The sequence below is a fragment of the Bombina bombina genome, chromosome 9 (genome assembly GCF_027579735.1).
Source record: "Bombina bombina isolate aBomBom1 chromosome 9, aBomBom1.pri, whole genome shotgun sequence".
Lineage (NCBI taxonomy): Eukaryota > Metazoa > Chordata > Amphibia > Anura > Bombinatoridae > Bombina > Bombina bombina.
This window is the reverse complement of record NC_069507.1, coordinates 8,352,797-8,374,623: the sequence shown is the minus strand read 5'-3', so window position 1 is coordinate 8,374,623 and position 21,827 is coordinate 8,352,797. Positions and strand designations below refer to the sequence as shown.

At 45.3% G+C, this 21,827-nt stretch overlaps 1 protein-coding gene across 1 annotated transcript in view; it reads left to right on the top strand.

Moving 5' to 3' along the window:
* Positions 1-21,827, top strand: part of LOC128640016 (cell division cycle and apoptosis regulator protein 1-like) — a 146,538-nt gene that overhangs the window by 51,524 nt on the left and 73,187 nt on the right. Inside the window, exon 4 of the mRNA XM_053692318.1 lies at positions 17,596-17,643. Within this exon, the coding sequence (XP_053548293.1) occupies positions 17,596-17,643 (48 nt within the window). The remainder of the gene's footprint in view (positions 1-17,595; positions 17,644-21,827) is intronic.

Below are 21,827 nucleotides of genomic sequence, written 5' to 3'. Positions count from 1 at the left end.
GTGAGCAGCACAGCACTGGCATGGTACACAGAGCACACACATAAGTACCATGACATCCTGTTCTAGTGAGTTACATGTCTATCCTTAGCATAAGGTGAGCAGCACAGCACTGCATGGTACACAGAGCACACACATAAGTACCATGACATCCTGTTCTAGTGAGTTACATGTCTATCCTTAGCATAAGGTGAGCAGCACAGCACTGGCATGGTACACAGAGCACACACATAAGTACCATGACATCCTGTTCTATTGAGTTACATGTCTATCCTTAGCATAAGGTGAGCAGCACAGCACTGCATGGTACACAGAGCACACACATAAGTACCATGACATCCTGTTCTAGTGAGTTACATGTCTATCCTTAGCATAAGGTGAGCAGCACAGCACAGCACTGGTACACAGAGCACACACATAAGTACCATGACATCCTGTTCTAGTGAGTTACATGTCTATCCTTAGCATAAGGTGAGCAGCACAGCACTGGTACACAGAGCACACACATAAGTACCATGACATCCTGTTCTAGTGAGTTACATGTCTATCCTTAGCATAAGGTGAGCAGCACAGCACTGGTACACAGAGCACACACATAAGTACCATGACATCCTGTTCTATTGAGTTACATGTCTATCCTTAGCATAAGGTGAGCAGCACAGCACTGGCATGGTACACAGAGCACACACATAAGTACCATGACATCCTGTTCTAGTGAGTTACATGTCTATCCTTAGCATAAGGTGAGCAGCACAGCACTGGTACACAGAGCACACACATAAGTACCATGACATCCTGTTCTATTGAGTTACATGTCTATCCTTAGCATAAGGTGAGCAGCACAGCACTGGGTACACAGAGCACACACATAAGTACCATGACATCCTGTTCTATTGAGTTACATGTCTATCCTTAGCATAAGGTGAGCAGCACAGCACTGGTACACAGAGCACACACATAAGTACCATGACATCCTGTTTCTAGTGAGTTACATGTCTATCCTTAGCATAAGGTGAGCAGCACAGCACTGGCATGGTACACAGAGCACACACATAAGTACCATGACATCCTGTTCTATTGAGTTACATGTCTATCCTTAGCATAAGGTGAGCAGCACAGCACAGCACTGGTACACAGAGCACACACATAAGTACCATGACATCCTGTTCTAGTGAGTTACATGTCTATCCTTAGCATAAGGTGAGCAGCACAGCACTGGTACACAGAGCACACACATAAGTACCATGACATCCTGTTCTATTGAGTTACATGTCTATCCTTAGCATAAGGTGAGCAGCACAGCACTGGTACACAGAGCACACACATAAGTACCATGACATCCTGTTCTAGTGAGTTACATGTCTATCCTTAGCATAAGGTGAGCAGCACAGCACTGCATGGTACACAGAGCACACACATAAGTACCATGACATCCTGTTCTATTGAGTTACATGTCTATCCTTAGCATAAGGTGAGCAGCACAGCACTGCATGGTACACAGAGCACACACATAAGTACCATGACATCCTGTTCTAGTGAGTTACATGTCTATCCTTAGCATAAGGTGAGCAGCACAGCACTGGTACACAGAGCACACACATAAGTACCATGACATCCTGTTCTAGTGAGTTACATGTCTATCCTTAGCATAAGGTGAGCAGCACAGCAGCTGGTACACAGAGCACACACATAAGTACCATGACATCCTGTTCTATTGAGTTACATGTCTATCCTTAGCATAAGGTGAGCAGCACAGCACTGGTACACAGAGCACACACATAAGTACCATGACATCCTGTTCTAGTGAGTTACATGTCTATCCTTAGCATAAGGTGAGCAGCACAGCACTGCATGGTACACAGAGCACACACATAAGTACCATGACATCCTGTTCTAGTGAGTTACATGTCTATCCTTAGCATAAGGTGAGCAGCACAGCACTGCATGGTACACAGAGCACACACATAAGTACCATGACATCCTGTTCTATTGAGTTACATGCCTATCCTTAGCATAAGGTGAGCAGCACAGCACAGCACTGGTACACAGAGCACACACATAAGTACCATGACATCCTGTTCTAGTGAGTTACATGTCTATCCTTAGCATAAGGTGAGCAGCACAGCACTGGCATGGTACACAGAGCACACACATAAGTACATGACATCCTGTTCTATTGAGTTACATGTCTATCCTTAGCATAAGGTGAGCAGCACAGCACTGGTACACAGAGCACACACATAAGTACCATGACATCCTGTTCTAGTGAGTTACATGTCTATCCTTAGCATAAGGTGAGCAGGCTCAGCACAGGCATGGTACACAGAGCACACACATAAGTACCATGACATCCTGTTCTAGTGAGTTACATGTCTATCCTTAGCATAAGGTGAGCAGCACAGCACTGGCATGGTACACAGAGCACACACATAAGTACCATGACATCCTGTTCTAGTGAGTTACATGCCTATCCTTAGCATAAGGTGAGCAGCACAGCACTGCATGGTACACAGAGCACACACATAAGTACCATGACATCCTGTTCTAGTGAGTTACATGTCTATCCTTAGCATAAGGTGAGCAGCACAGCACTGGTACACAGAGCACACACATAAGTACCATGACATCCTGTTCTATTGAGTTACATGTCTATCCTTAGCATAAGGTGAGCAGCACAGCACTGCATGGTACACAGAGCACACACATAAGTACCATGACATCCTGTTTATAGTGAGTTACATGTCTATCCTTAGCATAAGGTGAGCAGCACAGCACTGCATGGTACACAGAGCACACACATAAGTACCATGACATCCTGTTCTAGTGAGTTACATGTCTATCCTTAGCATAAGGTGAGCAGCACAGCACTGCATGGTACACAGAGCACACACATAAGTACCATGACATCCTGTTCTAGTGAGTTACATGTCTATCCTTAGCATAAGGTGAGCAGCACAGCACTGGTACACAGAGCACACACATAAGTACCATGACATCCTGTTCTAGTGAGTTACATGTCTATCCTTAGCATAAGGTGAGCAGCACAGCACTGGTACACAGAGCACACACATAAGTACCATGACATCCTGTTCTAGTGAGTTACATGTCTATCCTTAGCATAAGGTGAGCAGCACAGCACTGGCATGGTACACAGAGCACACACATAAGTACCATGACATCCTGTTCTATTGAGTTACATGTCTATCCTTAGCATAAGGTGAGCAGCACAGCACTGCATGGTACACAGAGCACACACATAAGTACCATGACATCCTGTTCTAGTGAGTTACATGCCTATCCTTAGCATAAGGTGAGCAGCACAGCACTGCATGGTACACAGAGCACACACATAAGTACCATGACATCCTGTTCTAGTGAGTTACATGTCTATCCTTAGCATAAGGTGAGCAGCACAGCACTGGTACACAGAGCACACACATAAGTACCATGACATCCTGTTCTAGTGAGTTACATGTCTATCCTTAGCATAAGGTGAGCAGCACAGCACTGGCATGGTACACAGAGCACACACATAAGTACCATGACATCCTGTTCTAGTGAGTTACATGTCTATCCTTAGCATAAGGTGAGCAGCACAGCACTGCACTGGTACACAGAGCACACACATAAGTACCATGACATCCTGTTCTAGTGAGTTACATGTCTATCCTTAGCATAAGGTGAGCAGCACAGGCACTGGTACACAGAGCACACACATAAGTACCATGACATCCTGTTCTAGTGAGTTACATGTCTATCCTTAGCATAAGGTGAGCAGCACAGCACTGCATGGTACACAGAGCACACACACAAGTACCATGACATCCTGTTCTAGTGAGTTACATGTCTATCCTTAGCATAAGGTGAGCAGCACAGCACTGGTACACAGAGCACACACATAAGTACCATGACATCCTGTTCTAGTGAGTTACATGTCTATCCTTAGCATAAGGTGAGCAGCACAGCACTGGTACACAGAGCACACACATAAGTACCATGACATCCTGTTCTAGTGAGTTACATGTCTATCCTTAGCATAAGGTGAGCAGCACAGCACTGGCATGGTACACAGAGCACACACATAAGTACCATGACATCCTGTTCTAGTGAGTTACATGTCTATCCTTAGCATAAGGTGAGCAGCACAGCACAGCACTGGTACACAGAGCACACACATAAGTACCATGACATCCTGTTCTAGTGAGTTACATGTCTATCCTTAGCATAAGGTGAGCAGCACAGCACTGGTACACAGAGCACACACATAAGTACCATGACATCCTGTTCTAGTGAGTTACATGTCTATCCTTAGCATAAGGTGAGCAGCACAGCACTGCATGGTAACACAGAGCACACACATAAGTACCATGACATCCTGTTCTAGTGAGTTACATGTCTATCCTTAGCATAAGGTGAGCAGCACAGCACTGGTACACAGAGCACACACATAAGTACCATGACATCCTGTTCTAGTGAGTTACATGTCTATCCTTAGCATTAGACGAGCAGCACAGCACTGGTACACAGAGCACACACATAAGTACCATGACATCCTGTTCTATTGAGTTACATGTCTATCCTTAGCATAAGGTGAGCAGCACAGCACTGGCATGGTACACAGAGCACACACATAAGTACCATGACATCCTGTTCTAGTGAGTTACATGCCTATCCTTAGCATAAGGTGAGCAGCACAGGCATGGTACACAGAGCACACACATAGGTACCATGACATCCTGTTCTATTGAGTTACATGTCTATCCTTAGCATAAGGTGAGCAGCACAGCACTGCATGGTACACAGAGCACACACATAAGTACCATGACATCCTGTTCTATTGAGTTACATGTCTACACTTAGCATAAGGTGAGCAGCACAGCACTGGCATGGTACACAGAGCACACACATAAGTACCATGACATCCTGTTCTAGTGAGTTACATGTCTATCCTTAGCATAAGGTGAGCAGCACAGCACTGGTACACAGAGCACACACATAAGTACCATGACATCCTGTTCTATTGAGTTACATGTCTATCCTTAGCATAAGGTGAGCAGCACAGCACTGGTACACAGAGCACACACATAAGTACCATGACATCCTGTTCTAGTGAGTTACATGTCTATCCTTAGCATAAGGTGAGCAGCACAGCACTGGCATGGTACACAGAGCACACACATAAGTACCATGACATCCTGTTCTAGTGAGTTACATGTCTATCCTTAGCATAAGGTGAGCAGCACAGCACTGGCATGGTACACAGAGCACACACATAAGTACCATGACATCCTGTTCTATTGAGTTACATGTCTATCCTTAGCATAAGGTGAGCAGCACAGCACAGCACTGGTACACAGAGCACACACATAAGTACCATGACATCCTGTTCTAGTGAGTTACATGTCTATCCTTAGCATAAGGTGAGCAGCACAGCACTGGTACACAGAGCACACACATAAGTACCATGACATCCTGTTCTATTGAGTTACATGTCTATCCTTAGCATAAGGTGAGCAGCACAGCACTGGCATGGTACACAGAGCACACACATAAGTACCATGACATCCTGTTCTAGTGAGTTACATGCCTATCCTTAGCATAAGGTGAGCAGCACAGCACTGGTACACAGAGCACACACATAAGTACCATGACATCCTGTTCTAGTGAGTTACATGTCTATCCTTAGCATAAGGTGAGCAGCACAGCACTGGCATGGTACACAGAGCACACACATAAGTACCATGACATCCTGTTCTAGTGAGTTACATGTCTATCCTTAGCATAAGGTGAGCAGCACAGCACTGGCATGGTACACAGAGCACACACATAAGTACCATGACATCCTGTTCTATTGAGTTACATGTCTATCCTTAGCATAAGGTGAGCAGCACAGCACTGGCATGGTACACAGAGCACACACATAAGTACCATGACATCCTGTTCTATTGAGTTACATGTCTATCCTTAGCATAAGGTGAGCAGCACAGCACTGCGTAACAGAGCACACACATAAGTACCATGACATCCTGTTCTATTGAGTTACATGTCTATCCTTAGCATAAGGTGAGCAGCACAGCACTGGTACACAGAGCACACACATAAGTACCATGACATCCTGTTCTAGAGAGTACATGTCCTATCCTTAGCATAAGGTGAGCAGCACAGCACTGCACTGGTACACAGAGCACACACTAAGTACCATGACATCCTGTTCTAGTGAGTTACATGTCTATCCTTAGCATAAGGTGAGCAGCACAGCACCTGGCATGGTACACAGCAGCACACACATAGTACCTATGACATCCTGTTCTATTGAGTTACATGTCTATCCTTAGCATAAGGTGGACAGCACAGCACAGCACTGGTACACAGAGCACACACATAAGTACCATGACATCCTGTTCTAGTGAGTTACATGTCTATCCTTAGCATAAGGTGAGCAGCACAGCACTGGTACACAGAGCACACACATAAGTACCATGTCATCCTGTTCTATTGAGTTACATGTCTATCCTTAGCATAAGGTGAGCAGCACAGCACTGGCATGGTACACAAAGCACACACATAAGTACCATGACATCCTGTTCTAGTGAGTTACATGTCTATCCTTAGCATAAGGTGAGCAGCACAGCACTGCATGGTACACAGAGCACACACATAAGTACCATGACATCCTGTTCTATTGAGTTACATGTCTATCCTTAGCATAAGGTGAGCAGCACAGCACAGGCATGGTACACAGAGCACACACATAAGTACCATGACATCCTGTTCTAGTGAGTTACATGTCTATCCTTAGCATAAGGTGAGCAGCACAGCACTGGCATGGTACACAGAGCACACACATAAGTACCATGACATCCTGTTCTAGTGAGTTACATGTCTATCCTTAGCATAAGGTGAGCAGCACAGCACTGGTACACAGAGCACACACATAAGTACCATGACATCCTGTTCTAGTGAGTTACATGTCTATCCTTAGCATAAGGTGAGCAGCACAGCACTGGTACACAGAGCACACACATAAGTACCATGACATCCTGTTCTAGTGAGTTACATGTCTATCCTTAGCATAAGGTGAGCAGCACAGCACATGGTACACAGAGCACACACATAAGTACCATGACATCCTGTTCTAGTGAGTTACATGTCTATCCTTAGCATAAGGTGAGCAGCACAGCACTGGCATGGTACACAGAGCACACACATAAGTACCATGACATCCTGTTCTAGTGAGTTACATGTCTATCCTTAGCATAAGGTGAGCAGCACAGCACTGGCATGGTACACAGAGCACACACATAAGTACCATGACATCCTGTTCTAGTGAGTTACATGTCTATCCTTAGCATAAGGTGAGCAGCACAGCACTGGCATGGTACACAGAGCACACACATAAGTACCATGACATCCTGTTCTAGTGAGTTACATGCCTATCCTTAGCATAAGGTGAGCAGCACAGCACTGGTACACAGAGCACACACATAAGTACCATGACATCCTGTTCTAGTGAGTTACATGTCTATCCTTAGCATAAGGTGAGCAGCACAGCACTGGCATGGTACACAGAGCACACACATAAGTACCATGACATCCTGTTCTAGTGAGTTACATGTCTATCCTTAGCATAAGGTGAGCAGCACAGCACTGGTACACAGAGCACACACATAAGTACCATGACATCCTGTTCTAGTGAGTTACATGTCTATCCTTAGCATAAGGTGAGCAGCACAGCACTGGCATGGTACACAGAGCACACACATAAGTACCATGACATCCTGTTCTAGTGAGTTACATGTCTATCCTTAGCATAAGGTGAGCAGCACAGCACTGGGAACACAGAGCACACACATAAGTACCATGACATCCTGTTCTAGTGAGTTACATGTCTATCCTTAGCATAAGGTGAGCAGCACAGCACAGCACTGGTACACAGAGCACACACATAAGTACCATGACATCCTGTTCTAGTGAGTTACATGTCTATCCTTAGCATAAGGTGAGCAGCACAGCACTGGTACACAGAGCACACACATAAGTACCATGACATCCTGTTCTATTGAGTTACATGTCTATCCTTAGCATAAGGTGAGCAGCACAGCACTGGTACACAGAGCACACACATAAGTACCATGACATCCTGTTCTATTGAGTTACATGCCTATCCTTAGCATAAGGTGAGCAGCACAGCACTGCATGGTACACAGAGCACACACATAAGTACCATGACATCCTGTTCTAGTGAGTTACATGTCTATCCTTAGCATAAGGTGAGCAGCACAGCACTGGCATGGTACACAGAGCACACACATAAGTACCATGACATCCTGTTCTAGTGAGTTACATGTCTATCCTTAGCATAAGGTGAGCAGCACAGCACTGGCATGGTACACAGAGCACACACATAAGTACCATGACATCCTGTTCTAGTGAGTTACATGTCTATCCTTAGCATAAGGTGAGCAGCACAGCACTGGTACACAGAGCACACACATAAGTACCATGACATCCTGTTCTATTGAGTTACATGTCTATCCTTAGCATAAGGTGAGCAGCACAGCACAGCAATGGTACACAGAGCACACACATAAGTACCATGACATCCTGTTCTATTGAGTTACATGTCTATCCTTAGCATAAGGTGAGCAGCACAGCACTGGTACACAGAGCACACACATAAGTACCATGACATCCTGTTCTATTGAGTTACATGTCTATCCTTAGCATAAGGTGAGCAGCACAGCACTGGTACACAGAGCACACACATAGGTACCATGACATCCTGTTCTAGTGAGTTACATGTCTATCCTTAGCATAAGGTGAGCAGCACAGCACTGGTACACAGAGCACACACACATAAGTACCATGACATCCTGTTCTAGTGAGTTACATGTCTATCCTTAGCATAAGGTGAGCAGCACAGCACTGGCATGGTACACAGAGCACACACATAAGTACCATGACATCCTGTTCTATTGAGTTACATGTCTATCCTTAGCATAAGGTGAGCAGCACAGCACTGGTACACAGAGCACACACATAAGTACCATGACATCCTGTTCTATTGAGTTACATGTCTATCCTTAGCATAAGGTGAGCAGCACAGCACAGCACTGGTACACAGAGCACACACATAAGTACCATGACATCCTGTTCTATTGAGTTACATGTCTATCCTTAGCATAAGGTGAGCAGCACAGCACAGCACTGGTACACAGAGCACACACATAAGTACCATGACATCCTGTTCTAGTGAGTTACATGCCTATCCTTAGCATAAGGTGAGCAGCACAGCACTGCATGGTACACAGAGCACACACATAAGTACCATGACATCCTGTTCTAGTGAGTTACATGCCTATCCTTAGCATAAGGTGAGCAGCACAGCACAGCACTGGTACACAGAGCACACACATAAGTACCTTGACATCCTGTTCTAGTGAGTTACATGTCTATCCTTAGCATAAGGTGAGCAGCACAGCACAGCACTGGTACACAGAGCACACACATAAGTACCATGACATCCTGTTCTAGTGAGTTACATGTCTATCCTTAGCATAAGGTGAGCAGCACAGCACTGGTACACAGAGCACACACATAAATACCATGACATCCTGTTCTATTGAGTTACATGTCTATCCTTAGCATAAGGTGAGCAGCACAGCACAGGCATGGTACACAGAGCACACACATAAGTACCATGACATCCTGTTCTAGTGAGTTACATGTCTATCCTTAGCATAAGGTGAGCAGCACAGCACTGGCATGGTACACAGAGCACACACATAAGTACCATGTCATCCTGTTCTATTGAGTTACATGTCTATCCTTAGCATAAGGTGAGCAGCACAGCACTGGTACACAGAGCACACACATAAGTACCATGACATCCTGTGCTAGTGAGTTACATGTCTATCCTTAGCATAAGGTGAGCAGCACAGCACTGGTACACAGAGCACACACATAAGTACCATGACATCCTGTTCTAGTGAGTTACATGTCTATCCTTAGCATAATGTGAGCAGCACAGCACAGGCATGGTACACAGAGCACACACATAAGTACCATGACATCCTGTTCTAGTGAGTTACATGCCTATCCTTAGCATAAGGTGAGCAGCACAGCACAGCACTGGTACACAGAGCACACACATAAGTACCATGACATCCTGTTCTAGTGAGTTACATGTCTATCCTTAGCATAAGGTGAGCAGCACAGCACTGGCATGGTACACAGAGCACACACATAAGTACCATGACATCCTGTTCTAGTGAGTTACATGTCTATCCTTAGCATAAGGTGAGCAGCACAGCACAGCACTGGTACACAGAGCACACACATAAGTACCATGACATCCTGTTCTAGTGAGTTACATGTCTATCCTTAGCATAAGGTGAGCAGCACAGCACTGGTACACAGAGCACACACATAAGTACCATGACATCCTGTTCTAGTGAGTTACATGTCTATCCTTAGCATAAGGTGAGCAGCACAGCACTGGCATGGTACACAGAGCACACACATAGGTACCATGACATATTGTTCTAGTGAGTTACATGTCTATCCTTAGCATAAGGTGAGCAGCACAGCACTGGTACACAGAGCACACACATAGGTACCATGACATCCTGTTCTAGTGAGTTACATGTCTATCCTTAGCATAAGGTGAGCAGCACAGCACTGGTACACAGAGCACACACATAAGTACCATGACATCCTGTTCTATTGAGTTACATGTCTATCCTTAGCATAAGGTGAGCAGCACAGCACTGGTACACAGAGCACACATAAGTACCATGACATCCTGTTCTAGTGAGTTACATGTCTATCCTTAGCATAAGGTGAGCAGCACAGCACTGGTACACAGAGCACACACATAAGTACCATGACATCCTGTTCTAGTGAGTTACATGTCTATCCTAAGCATAAGATGAGCAGCACAGCACAGGCATGGTACACAGAGCACACACATAAGTACCATGACATCCTGTGCTAGTGAGTTACATGCCTATCCTTAGCATAAGGTGAGCAGCACAGCACTGGTACACAGAGCACACACATAAGTGCCATGACATCCTGTTCTAGTGAGTTACATGTCTATCCTTAGCATAAGGTGAGCAGCACAGCACTGGTACACAGAGCACACACATAAGTACCATGACATCCTGTTCTAGTGAGTTACATGTCTATCCTTAGCATAAGGTGAGCAGCACAGCACTGGCATGGTACACAGAGCACACACATAAGTACCATTACATCCTGTTCTAGTGAGTTACATGTCTATTCTTAGCATAAGGTGAGCAGCACAGCACTGGCATGGTACACAGAGCACACACATAAGTACCATGACATCCTGTTCTAGTGAGTTACATGTCTATCCTTAGCATAAGGTGAGCAGCACAGCACTGGTATGGTACACAGAGCATACACATAAGTACCATGACATCCTGTTCTAGTGAGTTACATGTCTATCCTTAGCATAAGGTGAGCAGCACAGCACTGCATGGTACACAGAGCACACACATAAGTACCATGACATCCTGTTCTAGTGAGTTACATGCCTATCCTTAGCATAAGGTGAGCAGCACAGCACAGCACTGGTACACAGAGCACACACATAAGTACCATGACATCCTGTTCTAGTGAGTTACATGCCTATCCTTAGCATAAGGTGAGCAGCACAGCACTGGTACACAGAGCACACACATAAGTACCATGACATCCTGTTCTAGTGAGTTACATGTCTATCCTTAGCATAAGGTGAGCAGCACAGCACTGGTACACAGAGCACACACATAAGTACCATGACATCCTGTTCTATTGAGTTACATGTCTATCCTTAGCATAAGGTGAGCAGCACAGCACTGGCATGGTACACAGAGCACACACATAAGTACCATGTCATCCTGTTCTATTGAGTTACATGTCTATCCTTAGCATAAGGTGAGCAGCACAGCACTGGTACACAGAGCACACACATAAGTACCATGACATCCTGTGCTAGTGAGTTACATGTCTATCCTTAGCATAATGTGAGCAGCACAGCACAGGCATGGTACACAGAGCACACACATAAGTACCATGACATCCTGTTCTAGTGAGTTACATGTCTATCCTTAGCATAAGGTGAGCAGCACAGCACAGCACTGGTACACACAGCACACACATAAGTACCATGACATCCTGTTCTAGTGAGTTACATGTCTATCCTTAGCATAAGGTGAGCAGCACAGCACAGCACTGGTACACAGAGCACACACATAAGTACCATGACATCCTGTTCTAGTGAGTTACATGTCTATCCTTAGCATAAGGTGAGCAGCACAGCACTGGCATGGTACACAGAGCACACACATAAGTACCATGACATCCTGTGCTAGTGAGTTACATGTCTATCCTTAGCATAAGGTGAGCAGCACAGCACAGGCATGGTACACAGAGCACACACATAAGTACCATGACATCCTGTTCTAGTGAGTTACATGTCTATCCTTAGCATAAGATGAGCAGCACAGCACTGGCATGGTACACAGAGCACACACATAAGTACCATGACATCCTGTTCTATTGAGTTACATGTCTATCCTTAGCATAAGGTGAGCAGCACAGCACTGGTACACAGAGCACACACACAAGTACCATGACATCCTGTTCTAGTGAGTTACATGTCTATCCTTAGCATAAGGTGAGCAGCACAGCACTGGCATGGTACACAGAGCACACACATAAGTACCATGACATCCTGTTCTATTGAGTTACATGTCTATCCTTAGCATAAGGTGAGCAGCACAGCACTGCACTGGTACACAGAGCACACACATAGGTACCATGACATATTGTTCTAGTGAGTTACATGTCTATCCTTAGCATAAGGTGAGCAGCACAGCACTGGTACACAGAGCACACACATAAGTACCATGACATCCTGTTCTATTGAGTTACATGCCTATCCTTAGCATAAGGTGAGCAGCACAGCACTGGTACACAGAGCACACACATAAGTACCATGACATCCTGTTCTAGTGAGTTACATGTCTATCCTTAGCATAAGGTGAGCAGCACAGCACTGGCATGGTACACAGAGCACACACATAAGTACCATGACATCCTGTTCTAGTGAGTTACATGTCTATCCTTACCATAAGGTGAGCAGCACAGCACTGGTACACAGAGCACACACATAAGTACCATGACATCCTGTTCTATTGAGTTACATGTCTATCCTTAGCATAAGGTGAGCAGCACAGCACTGGTACACAGAGCACACACATAAGTACCATGACATCCTGTTCTAGTGAGTTACATGTCTATCCTTAGCATAAGGTGAGCAGCACAGCACAGCACTGGTACACAGAGCACACACATAAGTACCATGACATCCTGTTCTATTGAGTTACATGCCTATCCTTAGCATAAGGTGAGCAGCACAGCACTGGTACACAGAGCACACACATAAGTACCATGACATCCTGTTCTAGTGAGTTACATGCCTATCCTTAGCATAAGGTGAGCAGCACAGCACTGGTACACAGAGCACACACATAAGTACCATGACATCCTGTTCTAGTGAGTGACATGTCTATCCTTAGCATAAGGTGAGCAGCACAGCACTGGTACACAGAGCACACACATAAGTACCATGACATCCTGTTCTATTGAGTTACATGCCTATCCTTAGCATAAGGTGAGCAGCACAGCACTGGCATGGTACACAGAGCACACACATAAGTACCATGACATCCTGTTCTAGTGAGTTACATGCCTATCCTTAGCATAAGGTGAGCAGCACAGCACAGCACTGGTACACACAGCACACACATAAGTACCATGACATACTGTTCTATTGAGTTACATGCCTATCCTTAGCATAAGGTGAGCAGCACAGCACTGGTACACAGAGCACACACATAAGTACCATGACATCCTGTTCTAGTGAGTTACATGCCTATCCTTAGCATAAGGTGAGCAGCACAGCACTGGTACACAGAGCACACACATAAGTACCATGGCATCCTGTTCTAGTGAGTTACATGTCTATCCTTAGCATAAGGTGAGCAGCACAGCACTGGCATGGTACACAGAGCACACATATAAGTACCATGACATCCTGTTCTAGTGAGTTACATGTCTATCCTTAGCATAAGGTGAGCAGCACAGCACTGCATGGTACACAGAGCACACACATAAGTACCATGACATCCTGTTCTAGTGAGTTACATGTCTATCCTTAGCATAAGGTGAGCAGCACAGCACTGGTACACAGAGCACACACATAAGTACCATGACATCCTGTTCTAGTGAGTTACATGTCTATCCTTAGCATAAGGTGAGCAGCACAGCACAGGCATGGTACACAGAGCACACACATAAGTACCATGACATCCTGTTCTAGTGAGTTACATGTCTATCCTTAGCATAAGGTGAGCAGCACAGCACTGGCATGGTACACAGAGCACACACATAAGTACCATTACATCCTGTTCTATTGAGTTACATGTCTATCCTTAGCATAAGGTGAGCAGCACAGCACTGCTACCTTAGCATAAGGTGAGCAGCACAGCACTGGTACACAGAGCACACACATAAGTACCATGACATCCTGTTCTAGTGAGTTACATGCCTATCCTTAGCATAAGGTGAGCAGCACAGCACTGGCATGGTACACAGAGCACACACATAAGTACCATGACATCCTGTTCTAGTGAGTTACATGTCTATCCTTAGCATAAGGTGAGCAGCACAGCACTGGCATGGTACACAGAGCACACACATAAGTACCATGTCATCCTGTTCTAGTGAGTTACATGTCTATCCTTAGCATAAGGTGAGCAGCACAGCACTGGCATGGTACACAAAGCACACACATAAGTACCATGACATCCTGTTCTATTGAGTTACATGTCTATCCTTAGCATAAGGTGAGCAGCACAGCACTGGTACACAGAGCACACACATAAGTACCATGACATCCTGTTCTAGTGAGTTACATGTCTATCCTTAGCATAAGGTGAGCAGCACAGCACAGGCATGGTACACAGAGCACACACATAAGTACCATGACATCCTGTTCTAGTGAGTTACATGTCTATCCTTAGCATAAGGTGAGCAGCACAGCACTGGTACACAGAGCACACACATAAGTACCATGACATCCTGTTCTAGTGAGTTACATGTCTATCCTTAGCATAAGGTGAGCAGCACAGCACTGGCATGGTACACAGAGCACACACATAAGTACCATGACATCCTGTTCTATTGAGTTACATGTCTATCCTTAGCATAAGGTGAGCAGCACAGCACAGCACTGGTACACAGAGCACACACATAAGTACCATGTCATCCTGTTCTATTGAGTTACATGTCTATCCTTAGCATAATGTGAGCAGCACAGCACAGGCATGGTACACAGAGCACACACATAAGTACCATGACATCCTGTTCTAGTGAGTTACATGTCTATCCTTAGCATAAGGTGAGCAGCACAGCACTGGTACACAGAGCACACACATAAGTACCATGACATCCTGTTCTAGTGAGTTACATGTCTATCCTTAGCATAAGGTGAGCAGCACAGCACTGGCATGGTACACAGAGCACACATATAAGTACCATGACATCCTGTTCTAGTGAGTTACATGTCTATCCTTAGCATAAGGTGAGCAGCACAGCACTGGTACACAGAGCACACACATAAGTACCATTACATGATGATATTTGAAAAACAGCAGTGCCCTTTTTTTAAATAAATAAAAGGAAACCAAAGTTCTGAATACAGTTTTCAAAAGAAGGATAAGTAACATGTTTATAAACACTTGATATTATCACACACAGTGAATATGTATAAGCCTTATATACAGTGCTCATACATCAGCCTCTTGTGCATAGACATTCTAATCGCCTGAGGCAAATATGCGTGCACACTTTATAAGCATAAGCCCCAAGCTCGCACACAGTTGGTACAAATTAGCACCCAACAGACAGTGTATACAAAAAAGCACAGTAACTTTCTATAACCACCTTGCACGTAAGGTTGTAGCTAAGTCCGTGGTCCTGGTGATAGGTGACAGGCAGACTTCATTTGGGGCTCCGGACATATAATCTGACGGGTCAGTGTGAGACCCAAACCTGGAACTAGGCGGAGATACGATGAGAGACGATCAGGTGCAGCCACGCCCATCTCACGGGATAACTACACCCAAAAACAAAACACATGTCTACCTCGTATTGTTGTCTGGCTATAACCACGCTCTCCCTTGTAGAGCTCCACCAGTTTCACTGCAGATCACGCCCTACGGTACAAGTGACCACGTCCATTAGTTGGAGCTTTCCCGCCTACAATCTCTCTCAGCTACACACACACACTGTAGTTAAAAAAAGAAAAAAAACATTTTGGTTTCGTTTTGGTTTTCAGCCAGGGGAATCTTGAATTTTTGGTATCGGGTTTGTTCCAGAATTTTCATTTCGGTGCATCCCTAGAATTTAGCCAATTTTCTGCTGCTTGAGATATATTGTGTACAAGTTTCTTTATCTCAGACGAGGCAGGTAATGACTTCCTGTAGGTGATTATCCCTGTGCACGTGGTATGACTGGTCTGATGGTGCCTGTGCACATGGTATGACTGGTCTGATGGTGCCTGTGCACGTGGTATGACTGGTCTGATGGTGCCTGTGCACGTGGTATGACTGGTCTGATGGTGCCTGTGCACGTGGTATGGCTGGTCTGATGGTGCATGTGGTATGGCTGGTCTGATGGTGCCTGTGCATGTGGTATGGCTGGTCTGATAGTGCTTGTGCATGTGGTATGGCTGGTCTGATGGTGCCTGTGCACGTGGTATGACCAGTCTGATGATGCCTGTGCACGTGGTATGACCAGTCTGATGATGCCTGTGCATGTGGTATGGCTGGTCTGATGGTGCCTGTGCACGTGGCACAGGCACCATCAGACCAGCCATACCACGTGCACAGGCACCATCAGACCAGTCATACCACAGGCACCATCAGACCAGCCATACCACGTGCACAGGCACCATCAGACCAGTCATACCACGTGCACAGGCACCATCAGACCAGCCATACCATGTGCACAGGCACCATCAGACCAGTCATACCACGTGCACAGGCACCATCAGACCAGCCATACCACGTGCACAGGCACCATCAGACCAGTCATACCACAGGCACCATCAGACCAGCCATACCACGTGCACAGGCACCATCAGACCAGTCATACCACAGGCACCATCAGACCAGCCATACCACGTGCACAGGCACCATCAAACCAGTCATACCACAAGCACAGGCACCATCAGACCAGCCATACCACAGGCACCATCAGACCAGCCATACCACAGGCACCATCAGATCAGCCATACCACGTACAATGGCACCATCAGACCAGCCATACCACAAGCACCATCAGACCAGCCATACCATGTACACAGGCACCATCAGACCAGCCATACCACAGGCACCATGACTGGTCTGATGATGCCTGTGCACGTGGTATGACTGGGCTGATGGTGCCTGTTCACGTGGTATGTCTGGGCTGATGGTGCCTTTGCTTATTGAATGTTAACCCTATGCTTGTGCTCTCTTCCAGCAATACTCGCAGCCACAGCAGACCATATACAGTGTACAGCAGTCACAGGTGAGTTGTTGTTTTCTGAATTTGTTTAAAATTTCACTGAGAGCAGAAACTGGCGAATCAGCCACAGATGACACGTGGCTCTGTATAATTACATGCGAGTTAGATGATAACCGGTGTTTTCCTCTGCTGCACGAGTTGTCTAATTTCTTTTTTAAGACTTGATGAGTCCACGGATCATCTTAATTACTAATGGGATATTCACCTCCTGGTCAGCAGGAGGAGGCAAAGAGCAACAGAGCTGATAAATAGCTCCTCCCTTCCCTCACACTCCAGTCATTCTCTTTGCCTACGTTAGTGCTAGGAAAAGGTAAAGTGAGGTGTTAGTATAGATTCTTCAATCAAAAGTTTATTATTTTTAAAGTAGTCCAAGATTGTGCTGCTTTGTTCTAGGGTGTAGCTGTACTCCATATCTGTCTCTACAGTAGAGCATTTGGTGGCTTTAGAGCAATGGGAACTTGTGGGACATAATTCTCACTGCGCCTCCCATATACTGTTGCTGCCCATATTACTCAGTATTTTCTCTTAATTCACAGGTCCATGCGAGGAATAGGACTTCGCAAACCTGGGAGCTGCCTTGGCTGTCGGCAGAATGTGAGGTAAGTGTCGACTTTTATTTCTGCGGTTTGAAGGAAGAAAAAATCAGAAGAAGTTGGCCACTCACTGTGTAAGTGGGACATATAAGGAGCCCTTAGTGGATATGGGCACTTTATTTTACTCAGATATCAGCTCTCCTTTATATTTGAGGAGACTATAATCGACAGCTACACACAGGCACTGGGCAATTAGAGGCAGGCATTGCAATTGTGTTCCCGGAGGTTGCTTAAACATCTTGACTGGGAGAGGGGCAATCTCATGATCTCAGTGATCAAATCTCCCAGCGGCTGCATAAACAAACATGCTGACCGGGAGATGACTGCACTCACATAGCTTTCAACGGTGGTGGGAAAGTGTGCGCAATATAGCAGTTACAGGGTTCACATCTCCCGGCGGTTACATAAACATAATGCCGATCGGGAGATTACTGTATTGTCACCGCCCACGACGGGCGGTCCTTGGGGAGCCGGCCTTTGCATAGCGCGCCTTTTTTCCCATTCTCTTCCGGAAAGCCTAAAATTTTCAATACGTAGGAGGAAGTCTAGCGTAATTGGGACCGGAGACTGCCTTCTGCTGTTGCGGTGGAGTTCCGGATATGGATGTACTACTCAGAGGGAGTTAGTCTTATGACTCAGACAGGCACCTCTGCAGTTTCATGCTAAGGGATTCTGTTATGTTGCACGCTTAGGTTAAGCTGTTTTGCCAAATTTACTCTATAATAAATAAAAAGAAAAAAGTTTTCCTTTTTAAATTTTAAAGTGACAGCAACGTTTTTGTGCATTTTGCTATGATTAAAAAATTCTAATTTTTTTTATGGAGATCTTGGTTCTTTGTATGCAAATGTGGAACCTTTAAGTCTTTTCTGTTTCTCATGTATGTGAGGAACCTAATCCTTAAGCATAGTATTTTCTGAGACAACATTTTACTATGAGGTTGTTGTCCAGAAATTTAATTTCAATTATTGTTATACCCTTGTATTTGTATAGCGCCGCCAAGTTCTGTAGCGCAATTACAAGGTTCAATATCGCCATTTTTTTGCCTCAAGAGTCCCAAAAATGTTATTGCCCTCACATGCAGTGCCCTGCTTTTCCTCTATAACTCATTCTTGGACTTCACTCTTCTCATATGTTCTGATACGTTGTCTGCTTTCCCAGTATTGGTGGGAAAGTGTTAGAGGTAGAACAGACATTCAGCAAGAGAGGTTTCTAACATAGTGTAATTCCTCGTGTTGATGCCGAACTTGTTTCTCTCAAGTTTAAGCCACTTCACCTCCATCTGTTACTTAAGGAGGTTTTAGCTACATTGGACAACAGCGACTCCTCAGTCGTTTAAAAAAAAAAAAAAAAAAAGCGTTTTTCTGTTGTACACCAGGGTTTTCAATGACAGCCATCTGTGTGCATTGCTTCCGTCACTAGTGCGGCAGCATATTGGTTGAGGCGTTGCCCGATGCGGGACAGAAGCTTCTTTGAATGGAATCCAGGATAGGTTAATAGCCCTTAAACTGGCTAATTCCTTTATTTCGGGTGCTTCCCTTCATGTTATCAAAGCTGGGAGCAAAGATTTGGGATTTCTCTAGCTCGCAGAGTTTTTATGGTTAAAGCCTTGGTCTGCGGATGTGTCCTGAGTCTAAGCTTCTATATCTTTTCAGATAACTCGGCAAACGTGGCGCTGTGGCTCAGTTATGTAGCAACACAAGGATTGCAGGTTCAATCCCCGGCGAGGTCCACTCAACATTTCACCCTTCTGAGGTGGTTTAGATGAGCAGCGCTTTGGGACCCGTATGGGTGATTTGCCGTACTTTACAAGTACTCCATACATACATTCGTAATTTTTTTTTAGCTATTCCTTACAAGGGGAAGACCTTGTTTGGATCTGGCCTGTCGGAGATTATTTCTGACATCTCGGGAGGTAAGGTTCGCCTTCTCCCCTTAAGGATAAGAGAAAAGGACGACTGAGCAATTTTCGTTACTTCTGATATTTCAAGGGAAATTCTCCTTCTACTGTCTCCAAACAAGACTACTCCTGCATGGAGACCAAATCAGTCTTGGAATAAGGGAAACAATCCAAAAAGCCTGCAGTGGGGCCCCAGATCCGAGACTGGATCTTGTAGGGGGCAGACTTTTCTTTTTCGCTTAGCTCGGGTTCGAGATGTTCAGGATCCCTGGACAATAGAGTATCCCAGGGCTGCAGGTTAGAGTTCAAATGTTTTACTCCCAGAGACAGTTTTCTGTTTTCAGGGTTGTCTGTAGACCAGACAAAAAGTAAGGAGTTCTTACACTGTGTAAGAGACCTTTACAATCTGGGAATGATTGTTCTTGTCCCGGTACAAGAACAGGGCTTGGGATTTTATTCCAATCTATAATGGTTCCCAAAAAGAAGAGGGAACCTTCAAGCCAATTATAGATCTCAAGAGTCCCAACTTATTTCTCAGAGTACAGTCCTTTAGGAGGGAAACTATTTGTTCCATTCTCCCTTTGATCCAAGAGGTTCAAGTTATGACAACAGTGGATTTAAAGGACGCGTACCTGCATGTTCCCATTACAGGGATCATCTCAAGTTCCTAAGGTTTGCTTTTCTGGTCAAGCATTTCCAGTTCGTGGCTCTTACTTTCGGATTGGCCACGGCACCCAGGATTTTCACAAGGGTTCTGGGGCCTCTTCTAGTGGTTCTAAGGTCGCGAGGCATTGCAGTGGCACCCTATCTGGTCGATATTCTCATCCAGGCGCCTTCTTGTCAACAGGCAAGGTCTCATACAGACGTTGTGCTATCCTTCCTAAGAGCTCACGGGTGGAAGGTATATCTTGAAAAGAGTTCTTTAACCCCAAATTCAAGAGTGACTTTCTTGGAATCTCTCATCGGGTCTACTAATGAAGATTTTTCTGACAGAAGTCAGGAAATCAAAGATTATAGATACCTGTCGATCGTTTCAGTCAACTCCTTGGTCGTCAGTGGACCAGTGCATGAAAGTAACCGGACTGATGGTGGTGGCAATGGACATCATCCCGTTTACTCGGTTCCACCTCAGATCTCTGCAATTGAACATGCTCAGGCAGTGGAATGGAGATTATGCAGACTTGTCTCCTTGAATAACTCTGGATCAGGAGATGAGGGACTCTCTTCAATGGTGGTTGTCTCTGGATAATCTATCCCAGGGAATCTGCTTTCGCAGACCGTCCTTGGTGATTGTGATAACAGATGCCAGTTTTCTAGGGTGGGGAACTGTCTGGGGTTTCCTGAGGGTTCAGGGAGTATGAACTCAGGCAGAGACTCTTCTTCCTACAAACATCCTGGATCTAAGAGCGATCTTTAATGCTATTCTGGCCTGGTCTCAGTTAGCCTCGGTCCAGTTTTTCAGATTTCAGTTGGACAACATAACTTCAGTGGCTTATATTAATCATCAGGGAGGAACGAGGAGTTCCTTAGCGATGACCGCGGTTGCCAAGATAATGCAGTGGGCGGAGTCCCATTCTTGCAATCTGTCAGTGATCCACATCCCAGGAGTGGTTTACTGGGAGGCGGATTTTCTGAGCAGACAGTCTTTTCATCCGGGGGAGTGTGAACTCCATCTGGACGTGTTCTTCAGCCTGATT